Raw genomic sequence first — 15754 nt, forward strand, 5'->3', positions numbered from 1 at the left:
GTGAGTAGTTAATAGCCTTGAGGATATACTTTAGTTGGTGATTATATATTTATATGTTTACAAGAATTGTCAAAAAATGATTCTTAAAAGCCTTTTGACAAACAATACTCCAAAGATTGGTCTTGTAACTCTTGCTAGTTATTCAAAATGTTTCACCGACGGAGCTAGCATGGGACAAGGGGGGACAGCTGTCCCCCCACTTTTCCTAAATCAAATCAGGTTAAATCAATAAATGACCATTGTTGTAATACACAAAATAAGATGGAGCAGTGGTGAGTGCAGTGAGCTTTAATGCGGGGGTTTGGAGATCGATCCTTGGTGAGCGCACCAAAATTACAATCTTCTTCATTTTTTTTTTCCTTCTTAGTAGTTCCATTTTACATAAGAAGATATTCCGTATTATTTATTTTTTAATGACAAGTACTGCATATATTTATCTAAGTTTACATACGTAGTATATTACGAGTATATAATGTTCAAATTTTTTCATAAAAGTTCGAGGCCTATAATCAAATAATTTATAGGAAAAATTGTAAATGATGTTGGATTTTTTAGTGAGCTCTCATATTTTGGGGTTGTCTCTCACAGCTACGTTATGTTATGCTATAGATTTTGAATTTCAAGTATTGATTTTTTATCAAACATTTTTGTCAAATAATGTAATGTCTGTTTGTCCCCCCGGTTTGCCACTGAAATGTTTATGTCAATAAATCCTTTAAATGCAACATTACTTACTTTGTTAATGAGTTCTCACTATCTATTCTCTTATCACATGGTCTCCTAAATCTTACATAACCCTCATTCCAACTAAATTAGATAGTTGGAAATATGATCACTTTGAATAGACTTTTCGTCAATCTCAAAACAACTTTTTCGATGGAGATCCACAATGTTATTGGTATTGTATGATTGATTTTCCAACTTTTCAACATAGTAGAGTAAAAAATTATTAAAAAAAAAAGGGTGGGGGTTTTTGGGTTGGGGGGGGGGGGACTAAATAGAGTAGCTAAATCCATGAATCCATCTTGATAATGGCCAATTGTAGAAAAGAAAACTATAAAAAAAAATAAAAAAAAAAAAACCAAAAAATAAATAAGCTTTCAATCCTAGGCTCCTAGCACCTACAAGTACTCTTTAATATTTTACTCTTCTTTATATTCTTATTTAAAACAAATTAAATAGTGTAATTTTTAACTATATTAAAATGACCAGACGATAATAAAGTGAGAAATTGAAAATAAACACTTACAAATATTCAGACATGTAGCCTTAACCTTGAGAATTGAAAGTTCTAAATACAAACTTGCAATGATATGATTTTTTCTTTGCAAAAATATGACAAATTCACCAATTTTTGTAGGCCAAATCAATAATTCTCAATTCCGAAGGCTTTCAAGTTTCAAGTAAAAACAAAAAAAAACAAAAACAAAATGCTCACCAACTACTACTCATATACAGGTTAAGCTTAAGAAAATCACACAATTAAGACAAAAACATAACTCAAATGAAGCTTTATAGTCTGTAATCCAGATGAAAAATGTCCGAAAGTGCCAAATTATTTGTTTATTAAATCAGTCCAAAAGCTATTTATAAACTTCACCGACGTCTTCTTTATTGAATACTCATGGTCAAGATTTTCTCTTTCTCTCTCTCCAATGATCACTTTTTAAGTCACTTAACTTTCTGCTTACTATATTTTCGATTTTTTTTCATCAACTCTAAAATTTCTACTATACTTAATCTTCAATGTTTTTGGGTAAAATTTCAAAGATTTGTACCAAATCAAGCATTTTAGTTGTTAACTAGTGCTTTCCACCTAAACCCATTTTTTGTGCTCCCACTAAACAGCATTTTCATTACTTTTCTTCATTTTTTTTGGTGGGTTTTCTTGAAAATTTAAGTTTTTTGGAAGAAAATAATTATGACCCATGTTAATTTTTAGATTTTTGATTCAATTTACACTTCTTTTTCTTGAAATCTTACTAGTTTCAATACTGGGTTTAAGCATGAGATGAAAAAATTGAGTTCTTTAAACAAGGTTTTAAGGTGGGAGATGATGAATTTGTTGGTGCTCAGAATAATTGTTATTTTGTGGTCTTTCCCATTTCTTGGATCTGCAGGTAATGGGGTTTTACTATATTTTTGTGTTAATTTTGTTCTAAGTATGATTTTGATTTTTTATGTCTACATTGTTATGTTTTATGTGCTTAAATTGTGAAGTGATGTTGATTTGGATCAATGTGCTAACTTCTGTTGTTATGTTGTTGGAAATTCAGTATTGTTCATTGACAAAATGTGCAATCTTTCTGTCTCAGTTTTCGAAATCGTTGTCAGTGAGTGATCCATGATTAGTAACACTTGGTGTACTAGATTCATGTGGGTTATCATTAGGATTCATGTGTAAAATCATTTAACACTCGAATTCAACTGCAACTGTTGGTGAAATTCAATCAGTTTAATGGGTTTTTGCCAAGAAAATGATGTCAAGTTAAGCTGATTTCTTCAAGTTCTTCCTGATTTTGGGTAGAAATGTAGAATTATCCATTATTATAATAGACAGTTAAATGTGTACCACAATACTAATTTGGTAATGAGTAACTGTAGAAGTCTCTAAAGCATTGTTAATTTGCTTGGCAATGAGTAAAAATTCTAAGAAAGTGTAGATTTATGGAGTGTAATCTTTTTAAATTATATGGTCCACTGCAATTAATTTAGAATACAGTGTGTCTGTACTTCAGGTTTCAGTAATAACTTTGGAATCTAATATCATATCCATGTGCACGTTTGCTGTGGCAGATATGTGTTGTTTGGTATGGGATGTATTATTTTAAGTGTATCGGGCTGTATTGTTTTAAGTGTATCAGTAGTTAATTAATACTTAATAGAATTCTGTAGCATAATAGAAGGTGAATAATGTACTTTGAGTTGAATTAATTACTCTCTTCTTCATTTCTAGGCTCTAGTTTATTTGTAAAATGCTGTTTGCGCGTAGTGTTTCTGGTAACAAATATTAAATAACCAATTTTGGCTTTAGATGCAAGAGACCATGCTGTATCTCCAGCAGCTACGCCTGGCTTCAGCAGCGCCAGATATGGACATCCGGTTGCAGCACCTCATAAAAGCACATTCGATTCTTTTTCTTGTAGGAGTCATTCTATTAGCAAAGGTATTCAAAGAATTATACTTATACTCACAATTGTGACTTTTGTGAGTGCTGATTAAGGAATGAGTGTATTGCCTGTCCATTTTGTGGAATTAACCATAGTGTTATTTCTTGTCACAGTTCCTACCCTGCACGGTTCTAATAGGCCTACATTTGCCTTGCCTCCACCTTCTGAATCTCCTTTTCGACATGTCCCAAGTGAACAGATCAATTCCATGGGTTCGTCCCCTGAAAATTCAAATTTTGAACGTCATCATGGTCATCATCATCATCATCATGCGAAGAACCATTATGAAAAATCTGCTGCAAGACCATCGAACCTGGTTTCTCCTCTGCCACACAGTTATCAATGTATGTTTCTTTAAATGTGCTGTATGGCTATGTTTTTTCGTTGCATACATTGTAGCAATCTTTATTCAATACTCCCCAACTTATCTTCACAAGTATGAAAGATCTCTATTCAATATTCATGACCAGTGGAATTAATAATTTCACTCATTAATAGTGATAAACGCTCATGGTGATTAGGCTCGAATCATTTATAATCTTTACATTCAATTATTAAAGACAGGAACTCAGAGCTTATGTAATCAGCTGCTCTTCTGATTGCCTAACTTTGCATATTGGTGCTTCAATTGTATATGTTTATTACCAATAAATTCTTATGTCTTATGGCATTCTTATGGCAGCTATGCACCCTGCTCACGAGATCACTCCATCTCGGTCTCCCGATTCTTCAACCTCAAGCCAGAACTCACCTATGCCTGCACCATCATCAATAGATTGGAAAAGTTAGTAGAAGTATAAGTTAATTTACAATTTCCATCTTTTGTAAATCTTGGTAGTAAACTAGTAATCAATAACTGCAATTTCCAAATTAATAGATTTTTCGGTATGCTGATCAAACAATTATTTTCTGAATTAAGCAATAATGTGCTGACAGAGCAACATAACTGATATTGTTTCATTGTGTTGACTAGGGCCTTTTCAGCCACCCTCAATCTCTCCTTTGAGTTCTTCGGTAAAGATGTTTCCTCCTCCATCTTCGACATTTGTACTACCATCTCCACCTCCTAATCAAGGTAACTACATTTTTTTTTTCTATTTATTAAGTTTTCTTGCTATATTTGATTTTCCACTTGTCTAAGTAGAACCTTACCATCTCAACGGTGATTATCTTCATCGAATTTGTAGATTGTACATCAATAACATGTGTGGAACCAATGACATACACACCATCCGGATCTCCCTGTGGTTGTGTGTGGCCAATGCAAGTCAGATTGCAGCTCAATATTGCTCTGTACAGATTTTTTCCTTTGGTCTCTAAGCTGGCTGCAGACATTTCATCAAGCCTCTCATTTAATCAGAGTCAAGTTCGCATCATGGGAGCAAATGCTGCAAGCCAGCAGCTAGATAAAACTACTGTTCTTGTGAACTTGGTTCCTTTAGATGGAAAATTCAAACATGCAGCTGCATTTTCACTGTATGAGAAGTTTTGGCACAAGCAAATTCATGTAAATCCCAACTTCTTTGGTGCTTATGATGTGCTAGATGTTCACTATCCAGGTCAGACATCATCTTAGGGATATTTACTGACCTCTTTATCTTATATTCTCGTTGTTGATCTGATGGTACAAATAAACAGCTGCTCAATTACCTTAATGACTAAAGTACGTAATAGTATTTAATGGAACCATTTCAAGATAAACTCCTTCCATAAATTAATAAAGTAATCTGTATAATGTCTCACTTGTGTCATTCTTTGCCCCTCTGCAGGTCTTCCACCTTCCCCACCTTCTCTTTCTTCAAATCTTGCTGCTATAGATGATCATCCCTTTCCTGCTAATTTTAAGGGCAACGGAGGGAGGTCATCGAAGCCTCTGGGAGTTGATATACCAAGAACACAAAACACTGATGGTCATGAAGGAAGCATGCGTGTTGTGATAATAATATCTGCAATAACAGCTTTCTTAACATTTGCTGGTATTGCTTGGATATTGATAGCCAGACGTAGATGTTCTGCTCCTCATCCTGAAGAAGCTCTAATGACTGAGGTTTCTTCCTTTACAAAGCCATCAGGTACCAGAAATAATTATGAATTTCTGTATAATATGTTGAACCTTGCTAAACATATATCTCCCCAATTCAGTTTATGATGTTATTAGTCAATGTTATCATGTTTTCATTGTCATATTGCTATTTTAGTTTATTTTCAAAGATAATTGTGATGTGATTTTTTTTTTTTCCATGTCATCATCTTGTCGTGCTATCCTTTGGCTTGCCTTCTGCTTTGTATGTTTGCTCTTGCAGAAATTGTGGTGCTAGCATAAATTAGAAACCTTGGGTCTCCTAAGGAGCTTGTAATTTTTTTTTTTATATATATTTAAATAGTAACTAGAAATACAATTAAAAAAATACAATATGTTGTTATGGAAACTTGAGTGAAATTTGTTTTGAATTCATCATGATATATGCTGAAATTGACTTTTACACTTTGTTTGGATAGCAAAGAAGGAAGGAAAAGAAGGGGAGGGGAAATGGAGAAAGGGAAGGTAAAAGAAAGGGAGGGGGAGGTGAACTCCATTTTCCCTCCAAATCTATCCAATTTTGGAGAGATTATGCTTATTAAAGAGAGGGAAAATGGATCCCTCCCTCTCCTTCCCCTTCCTTCCCTTAATCTTTTACCCAAACAAGAGGATTGTCCCCCTCCATTTCTCTTCTCTTCTTTTCCTTCCATTTCTTCCTATCCAAACAAAGTGTTAGTTGTTGAGTAGGGAATTGTTTTTCTACTTTTGAATGGCTGATTATACCATTTTTGGATCTGATGACACAGGCGCTGCTAGGTCTTTGCCAATAGGCAGCAAATCTGTTTGTAGTTCATTGTCTTTTGGTTCTGGGATGCTAAACTTCACAGGGTCTGCCAAAATCTTTAGTCTTCATGATATTGAAATTGCCACTGATGGATTTGACTCTTCGAGGATCCTTGGAGAGGGTGGATTTGGGGTAGTATACAAAGGCATCTTTGATGATGGAGAGCAAGTGGCTGTTAAAGTCCTGAAGAGGGATAAACGCCATGGAATACATGAATTTTTATCTGAAGTTGAGATGCTTAGCCGTTTGCACCATAAGAATCTTGTTAAATTGCTAGGCATATGCACAGAGGATCATATTCGGTGCCTCGTCTATGAGCTGGTTCCAAATGGAAGTGTTGAATACCACTTGCATGGTAAAAGCCAAGTTTTCCTTTTGGACATCTAATTCTATTTATCGTTAAGTTGAGAATTTAATTAATTTTAATGTCCAAAATGATTATGTTTATCCCAGGAGTTGCCAAAGAAGCTGTTGTTCCTCTTGATTGGGCAACCCGTATGAAAATTGCCCTTGGGGCCGCTCGAGGTTTGTCCTACCTACACGAAGACTCAAACCCTTGTGTCATACATCGTGACTTTAAAGCCAGCAACATCTTGTTAGAACAAGATTTCACAGCAAAAGTGTCTGACTTTGGATTAGCCAGAAATGCATTGAATGAGGGAAACCAACCCATCTCAACTCATGTAATTGGGACATTTGGGTATAATACTCTCTCTAATGGTTTAATTTATTGATATGATTCTCCCCCTTTCTTAATTTACGGAAGACTAATGTTAAATCCTAATAGTCTAACTTATTTTATTTTCCAGTTACTTGGCTCCTGAATATGCAATGACTGGGCATCTTCTTGTCAAAAGCGATGTTTACAGCTATGGTGTAGTTCTACTGGAACTGTTAACTGGAAGAAAACCAGTAGACTTTTCAAACCCACCAGGTCAAGAAAATCTAGTAGGATGGGCACTCCCACTTCTCACCAGCAAGGATGGTTTGGAAATAGTTATGGACCCCAACATAAAGCCGAGTGCTCCATTTGACAGTTTCTCCAAAGTAGCAGCAATTACATCTATGTGTGTACAGCCAGAGGTATCCCGTCGTCCCTTCATGGGAGAAGTTGTCCAGGCCTTGAAACTTGTTTGCAGTGAGCTCGACGATGCAAATGAAGAAGAACCAGGGAGTGATTCCAACCAGGCAAAGGTTTCAGTGGGGGAAGATATTAAGGGTGGTCAAATCCCAGCCGACTTCCAAGTTTTCCTTGGGACTCATTATACTCCACTTGGGTATGAATCAAGTTGTGATGCTAAGCTGCCGTCATCAGCAATGGATTTGACAAGTGTTTCTGCAGAATTTGCAGACAGTGAATTTCAATATTCAGGAAGACATTGCAGTTCTGGGCCTCTGGGATCAGGAAAGAAAAAATCATTCTGGCAGAGGTTTGGCCGATTTTCAAGAGGGAGCATGAAGGAACATCTTTGGCCAGGATCGCAGTGAATAAAGAAAACTAAGTTAATCATCAATATAGCTACTGTCACTACATATAAGATGAGAAGTTTTGTTATCTAGAAGTGACAATTTGAAGTTTCTAGAGCCTGCTTTGTACTTATAAAGCTGTCAGACAGAAAAGGTTTTACATAGTAATTTCTGCAGTGTTCTACAACGGCAGATGCTTGGATAATTGTTGATTAATCTTTTGATTATCATCCTTTAAGGCCTTGGTGTTATTGAATTTAAGCTCAACGGAATGGGACTTATGCATGTTGTGGCTCGCTCTCTCTGGCTGCTGTGATTTGAGGTATGAATTTCTACACAAGTTTGTTAGCATTTCATTATCCAAATCAATAAGTCCGTTTAATGAGGTTATATCTGCTTTGATGAGGCATTACTGTGATCAATGTATTTTCACTTCTCAAATGTGCACTTGGTTTCAATACCAAACTATTTACTGTAACTATATATCGTATTCTGTTTAGATATATGTGTTGAGTCTTGAGTGACAAGTGAAGCATTTAGAATTAAAGAAATCTGTTTTTCATCTTCATCTCCTAATTGTTTTCTCCTTTTCCATGATAAGTCAGAGCTCATTTTCTCTCTAAATTATTCCCCTAATTGAAATTTAGATTCGCGAAGAACAAGTAAAATACTAGATAGTATACTTAGAAACTAAAGAAAGATTCGATACAAAGTACAGATATAGTATAAAGGATTCAGGACTAAAGAAATCTCTATATGATATATGAGGGAAAATTATAAAAAAGAAAAAAGATAATTAAAACAAGATATACAGGACTGCAGGAGATCTTTCACTCAAAGTGTAGTTAGAGTTAAATTTTAGTACGTATTGACACAATTCTATACATTAGCTCCTTCGCCAAGTCTTTCTGTGAGGATCTTCACTCCCATGTACCTTCCCATCATCATCACAGTTGCTTGAGGATTGGTTCCTGGGGATTCATCGAAGGTGGACCCATCGATTACACGAAGGCTATCAACCCCAAGAACTCGATAGTCAGGTCCTACCACCTTGCCCATGTGGCAGCCGCCATGGTAATGCCACATGGTGACCACAGTGTCTTTACAGAACTGCTGTAAGGACTGAATGTCATTGGTGTGCTTAGGGATGAGGTTAACATTAGCCTGAACACTCATATTCAGCAACTTCTCCATGGTTAGATTGTCATTGTTTATGTAATTAGCGAGGTATTTGGATTTGACTATCTTCTCTATCGTCTGTATGCTTTTAACACACTTTCTCAAATCCTGTGGGTGGCTGAAGTAATTGTAGGTGACTGTGGGATTATCGTCGATGTTTGTGGTGTTAAGCTTCAGAACACCTGTGGAGATGGGTTTCGCTACCTTTCCTAGGATAAACCCGCCCATGAAGGCCTCAAAGGGTAAGTCTTGTTTCACATCTCTGTAGGCTTGGATTGCCTCTTCTGTTCTCTCCTCTGGAGGAATTGTTGAGAGCTGTCCAACCTGTCCAGGTAAGAAAAAATGTTAGGGATTCGACATTATATTAATTAGCTCGAATCTCAACCAAAACCGAGAAACTTAGAAGTCTTGGTATAAAATGGTTAATATAGGAAGCACATCAAAGGAGGTGAAAATGAACACAAACCTCAGCAGAGACAAGACCATTGTGTCTCTTGATGCTATTACTGGCCTGACCGAACCCATTGCTAGCTTCGAAGTACACACCGAACTTGGTTATCCCAGCAGTTTGAAGCAATGACTGTTGCAGATGCTTCTTAAAAGGGACGAATATGGTATTGAGAGGATTGTCTTGCACATCTCTTCCTACAAACTGGTTGTCAAGTACTACAGGAATTTTATTGTTAATGAGATCTTCCTTTGGTCCAATACCACTTAGAAGAAGCAATTGAGGGCTCCCAATTGCCCCACTTGATAAGATTATCTCACTTCCTTCTCTTTCTGATAGGTATGCTTCATGTTGTTTTCCATTTTCATCCTTGAAGATCACCCCTACCGCCCTCGGCTTTTCTCCTGTTTTTTTTTCAATGATGGAAACTAATGATAAAAGTTGATGAAGTTTAATCTATCAATCATGAAACTTTACACTAACTTTTCGCTAGCTTTGTTCCACAACTAAAAACAAAAATAACATATAAATAAGCAATGTAAATAGAGACACGAGTCAACTTTTCAATGATAGCATGAGAAATCATTCACGCAATGTTTATTATTATAATTTATGTTCCATAACTTTTTTTGACATGTCCTTTATGTCATTTGTAAGCTTATTTGTCCAACCGTAATTAGACCTATAGAATTATACAAAATCAAATGTCAATACTTTTGCGCAGTTCTTTTTTTTTAAAGTACCTGTAGTATCAAAATTGATCTTATGGACGGTAGCATGGATGTAGAGGTCGAGGTTTTCAGGGTCAGCGGAAGCCAAGAGTTCAGCAGCAGAGTGACGACGACCTTCCTGGTCGAAAATGGAGCCACTAATCTTGGTTCCATACTTGTGATCAAAGGTGAATCCATTGAATGGTGACACTCCAACCTCTAGAAGAGCATCCTTCACTGCTGCTTGCCATGGCGCAAGCTTTGGCGCATGAACAATTTGGTTCTCGACCCAAGGGTATGCTTCATTTACTAGCTCCGGATCCCACCCCGCCTTCTTCACAAAGCTACATATTACAACGTTCAATAATCAACATACAAGTATATACGAAGTATTATTTTGGTTAAAACTTGTACATAGTTTTTTTAAGGTAAGGTGAACCACGCACCAAATCTCACATATCAATCCAATTCCAAGTTTAAATGCCAGACTCATTAAATTAGGATGGGGGAGATAAGAGAATTCCCGCCCCAAAGATCCCTAGTAGAATTTGATCCTATGAATAATAAAGGCAAAATTTATACATGCAAACTTACAAAGTTTGTTTTCAAAAATGCATATTCTTTTATCAAAAATAATTCTTTGTTCATTGCATTAATTTTTTTTTTTTTTTTTTGTATTACAAAACCTACAAGTAATTAAGCATTTATTAAATGCTTTTGATTTGAGTCTTTGTTAATGCAAAACTATGCTACAAAAATCTTGCTATCACCCAAATCTAATACTAATGATATGTTATTATTTATAAATATTCGAGTAATATTTGTAACAATATCATAATAAAAATTTGAATGAGATTGTTCTTTAATTACCAAGACGATATATCTACATGAAAGTACTTATTAGTCGATTCAATTATTATTATTATCGCCTACCAAACAAACTATCAGGGAACAATAGATAATATCAAATTAAAAGAATTACAACGTACAAACCTTAGGCTAGCCCTAGAGTAGTAGCCAGCATTGATGCAAGTTCCACCACCAAGGACTCTAGCCCTAGCATTCATAACACCATCTGTAGACGTAAACTGTTGGGTGGCCGAGCTCGGTGAGGTATCAGCCAATGATATATGAAAATTCTCCATGAAGCTCACATTAAACTTGTCAAAGGGCACACCTCCTCTTTCCAAAAGTAGTACATTATAGTGTTGTGACAGGGTGGCTGCCAAGGGACACCCCGCCGTGCCACCCCCTACAATAATGTAATCATAACTCAATTTTCCACCATATGGCGACGATGTGAATGAGCCTCCATATGGTGTTGATGGTTTAGCAAATGCACTCGCCTCTTCGATGAAAGGGTAGTACATGTACTTTGGGTCGTTCTCTGCGATCGATTTCCATAAGTTAATCGATAGGAAAAGACATAGGAGAAAGAAGGGTTTGAAGATAGAAGGAGGAGGTAATAATAATAAGGCCATAACTTAAAGCAAAAATATAATGAGAGGGTTAATTGGCTTAGATAATAATGATTTTGATGTCTAAACAAATTAAAGAAAGTATAATGACAAGTTAGCTAGGCAAAATGTGGCTCTTTCTCATTTGTCCGATTCACAATTTATACTTATACACACACATTAAAATTGACTGATGCATGCATGATGCATGTATATCTTTCAATTAGATTTTTTTGATTAAGATAATTTAATTAATTCATTATATTAGTAGCCGTAATAATCCGAATAAAATAGCATTACTACCTACTACACCCAATAACTTTTGTTTGAATTTATTAGTTACTTATAAGAGAAGTTTTATCAAATGTTCCCTGCCAACCCTAGAGGAAGACGAAGCTAGCTAGCAAAGGTTTAATTAGTGTTAATGTACTAGATTTGGTGCAACAATTATTAACTTTGTTGATTTTATGAGCAGGACAGAACAAGTATCTTTGGCACGTGACCACTAATCAAGTGATCTAAAACGCTAATTGTGAAGGTTATTGTATATTGAGAGAATGTAATATAGATGTGATACCTCTAAGTCAAAACGTCCTTTGCCATTTGTTAATTATAATTATACTTAATTAAGATTATAATATGTTGTCATTCCCACCTTGAAAAAGATTATGTCTAAAGATTAGTGAAAAGGATTGTATCAAGAGATAAACATGATCATCAAGATTGCAAGTATATTATGTCCAAAGTATATATGTCGAATTGTCACGTAAATATTATTTTTGTAATTCCGATGAGTATATCATCTACATTTCGATTATACTTTTGATTCTTTTTAAAAGGTAAGAAAAATGTTGAACATAAAGATACATGGTAGAAAATTAACTAATGTTATTACAAAGTATACAAACTATCATCATTAACTAAATATGATCAACATTAGTTATTAAATCAACTGTTGAATTGATTAGCCTCACGATATAGGTGATGAATGCTCTAACTTTTTGTAAAAATGTTAATCCATTAATTTATTCTTATGTTTCTTAATAATTGGTTTCATTTTCCATAAAGATAAAACACAAACAAACAATATAGACTAAGAATTTATTCCCCAATTTGACAAACAAACACTTTATGTGAATCAAATTTAAAATACAAGTAGGAATAAGCAATTCACTCCATGATTATTTATTTTTGACAAGTATAAAACGAATATTATATGATATCATCAAGACATCATCTAACGGTCTAACCTACTAGCAATGACGGTAAGAATATAGGAATTAACCAATCTTATAATGACAAATCAACTAAAAGTTAAAAAAATAAAAAGAAAAATACGTTTAAGTAAATAAAAATGGTAAGACCAAATTTATGTATATATAAAAGATTATAATTAAGGAAGAGGTGAACAAACTTTGTGACTAAGATGAAGAGTTTGGAGTCACCAAGACACCAACCAATCTAATTCGTATAGATCAACTAACCCACTTACGAGGAGACATGAGTGAGAGTCGAGCAATATCCTACTCCACTTTTTTGTTTTCTCATCGTTTGGGTTAGAATACATTGCATTATTGTTAAGTCAAAGTCATTTTTTAGTTATGTTTCGTGTTACATTAGCATCTACTAAGTATTCTTTGATGCATTATCTATTTATATTTACACTTTTTTTTGAGGTAAACTGAATGTATGACGTAGGTGGATTTATATGATAAGAGGAATCCGTGCTTACGTTAAAACCTACAAGTTGTATCCACATTTATTTCCCGATATAGTTTTTATGTTAGAGTGGTTTAGACTATTGGTAAACATCTTGATAATTTTTATTTTCGGGCGAAAAAAGGTCAAAAAATTCCAAAATTGAAGGTTATAATCCACACTTTTTGAGGAATTTTTGATGTTACGGGGACTGGTGGCGAAAGGTGTTGAGACCTTAGGGGATACATCTTAGGTTCATATAATGACGTTTGGAACCATATATGAACATTATATGTTGTCATAAATGTCCGTTGTAGGCTTGAGATCATGAAATCGGTGCAAGTTTCGAACAGGTAAATTGACCGTTTTAAGGCAAAGTGGATGGTTCCATCCACCCAATTGGACTCTCGGAGGGTATTAGCGACATTGGTAAACTTCTCGGCAATTTTTATTTCCGGGCAAAAAAAGGTCAAAAAATTCCAAAATTAAAGACTATAATCCACGCTTTTTGAGAATTTTTGATGTTACGAGAACCGGTGGCGAAAAGTGTTGAGACCCTAGGGGATATATCTTAGGGTCATATAATGACGTTTGGAACTATGTATGAACATTATATGTTGCCATAAATGTTCGTTGTAAGTTTGAGTTCACGAAATCGGTACAAGTTTCAATTTTCAAACGGGTAAATTGACCGTTTAAGGTAAATTGGATGGTTCCAACCACCCAATTGGACTCCTGGAGGATATTAAAGACCACGGTAAACATCTCGTCAATTTTTATTTTCGGGCGAAAAATGGTCAAAAAATTCCAAAATTGAAGACTATAATCCACGCTTTTTGAGGAATTTTTTATGTTACGGGGCTTGGTGGCGAAAAGCATTAAGGCTCTAGGGGATACATCTTAGGGTCATATAATGACGTTTTGAACCATATATGACCATTATATGTTGTCATAAATGTCCGTTGTAGGCTTGAGTTCACGAAATCGGTGCAAATTTCGAACATGTAAATTGACTGTTTTAAGGCAAATTGGATGGTTCCACCCACCCAATTGGACTCCCGAAGGATATTAGGGACCATGGTAAACATCTCGGCAATTTTTATTTCCAGGCGAAAAAAGGTCGAAAAATTCCAAAATTGAAGGCTATAATCCACGCTTTTGGAGGAATTTTTGATGTTATGGGGACCGGTGGCGAAAAGTGTTGAGACCCTAGGGGATACATCTTAGGGTCATATAATGACGCTTGGAACCAAGCATGAACATTATATGTTATCATAAATGTCCGTTGTAAGCTTGAGTTCACTAAATCGGTGCAAGTTTCGAACAAATATATTGACCAATTTAAGGCAAATTAGATGGTTCCACCCACCAAATTGGACTCTCGGAGGGTATTAGGGACATTGGCAAACATCTCGGCAATTTTTATTTTTGGACGAAAAAAAGTCAAAAAATTCCAATATTGAAGGCTATAATCCACACTTTTTAAGGAATTTTTGATGTTACGGGGCTTGGTGGCGAAAAGTGTTGAGACTCTAGGTAATACATCTTAGAGTCATATAATGACTTTTGGAAACATTTAAGAACATTATATGTTGTTATAAATTTCTGTTGTAGGTAGGTTTGAGTTCACTGCAAGTTTCGAACGGGTAAATTGACCGTTTTAAGACAAATTGGATGGTTGCACCCACGCAATTGGACACCCGGAGGGTATTAGGAACCATGGTAAACATCTCAGTAATTTTTATTTACGGGCGGAAAAAGGTAAAAAAATTCCAAAATTAAAAGCTATAATCCACGCTTTTTGAGGATTTTTTTTCAATGTTAGGGGCCCGGTGGCGAAAAGTGTTGAGATTTTAAGGGATAAATCTTAGGGTCATATAATGACGTTTGGAACCATATATGAACATTATATGTTGTAGTAAATGTCTGTTGTAGGCTTGAGTTCACGAAATAGGTTCAAGTTTCGAACGAGTAAATTGACTGATTTAAGGGACAATGGATGGTTCGACCCACCCAATTGGACTCCTAGAGGGTATTAGGGACATTGGTGAACATCTCGGCAACTTTTAGTTCCGGGCAAAAAAAAGGTCAACAAATTCAAAAATTGAAGGCTATAATCCACGATTTTTGAGGAATTTTTGATGATTCGGGGCCTGGTGGCGAAAAGGTGTTGAGATCCTAAGGGATACATCTAAGGGTCATATAATGACGTTTGGAACCATATATTGATTAACATTCTATGCTGTCATAAATGTCTGTTGTAGGCTTGAGTTCACGAAATCGGTGAAAGTTTTGAACGGGTAAATTGATTGTTTTAAGGCAAATTGGATGGTTCCACCCACCCAATTGGACTCTCGGAGGGTATTATGGACATTGGCAAACATATCAGCAATTTTTATTTCCAGAGAAAAGAGGTCAAAATATTCCAAAATTGAAGGCTAATCCACGCTATTTGAGGAATTTTTTGATGTTACGGGACCTGGCAGCGAAAAGTTTTGGGACCCTAGGGGACAAATATTAGGGTCATATAATGACGTTTGGAACCATATATTAACATTATATGTTGCCATAAATGTCCGCTGTAGGCTTGAGTTCACGAAATCGGTGAAAGTTTCGAACGGGTAAAATGAACGTTTTAAAATAAATAAAATGGTTCTACCCACCCAATTGGACTCCCAGAGAGTATTACGGACCATGGTAAACATCTCGGCAATTTTTATTTTCGAGTGAAAAAAAGGTAAAAAAATTTCAGAATTGAAGG

At 35.4% G+C, this 15754-nt stretch overlaps 2 protein-coding genes across 2 annotated transcripts; one reads left to right on the plus strand and one right to left on the minus strand.

Moving 5' to 3' along the window:
• The first annotated feature begins 1528 nt into the window (after positions 1 to 1528).
• LOC145617311 (receptor-like serine/threonine-protein kinase ALE2) lies at positions 1529 to 8069 on the plus strand. Its single transcript, XM_081672003.1, has 10 exons — positions 1529 to 2120; positions 3035 to 3166; positions 3284 to 3514; positions 3853 to 3954; positions 4144 to 4245; positions 4358 to 4729; positions 4940 to 5242; positions 5997 to 6389; positions 6488 to 6734; positions 6844 to 8069. The coding sequence occupies exons 1-10, from the start codon at positions 2012 to 2014 to the stop codon at positions 7520 to 7522; spliced, it is 2670 nt and encodes an 889-aa protein (XP_081528129.1). The 5' UTR covers positions 1529 to 2011; the 3' UTR covers positions 7523 to 8069.
• Positions 8070 to 8328: 259 nt separating this feature from the next.
• On the minus strand, positions 8329 to 11325 carry LOC145617698 (protein HOTHEAD-like). The gene is made up of 4 exons (XM_081672435.1): positions 10832 to 11325; positions 9872 to 10182; positions 9147 to 9532; positions 8329 to 9004 (listed from the first exon to the last, which is right to left on the minus strand). Exons 1-4 carry the CDS (start codon positions 11317 to 11319, stop codon positions 8381 to 8383), a joined length of 1809 nt encoding a protein of 602 aa, XP_081528561.1. The 5' UTR covers positions 11320 to 11325; the 3' UTR covers positions 8329 to 8380.
• Between the last annotated feature and the right edge of the window lie 4429 nt (positions 11326 to 15754).

The sequence above is a fragment of the Chenopodium album genome, chromosome 26, assembly GCF_948465745.1.
Source record: "Chenopodium album chromosome 26, dcCheAlbu1.1, whole genome shotgun sequence".
In the NCBI taxonomy this organism is placed as follows: domain Eukaryota; kingdom Viridiplantae; phylum Streptophyta; class Magnoliopsida; order Caryophyllales; family Amaranthaceae; genus Chenopodium; species Chenopodium album.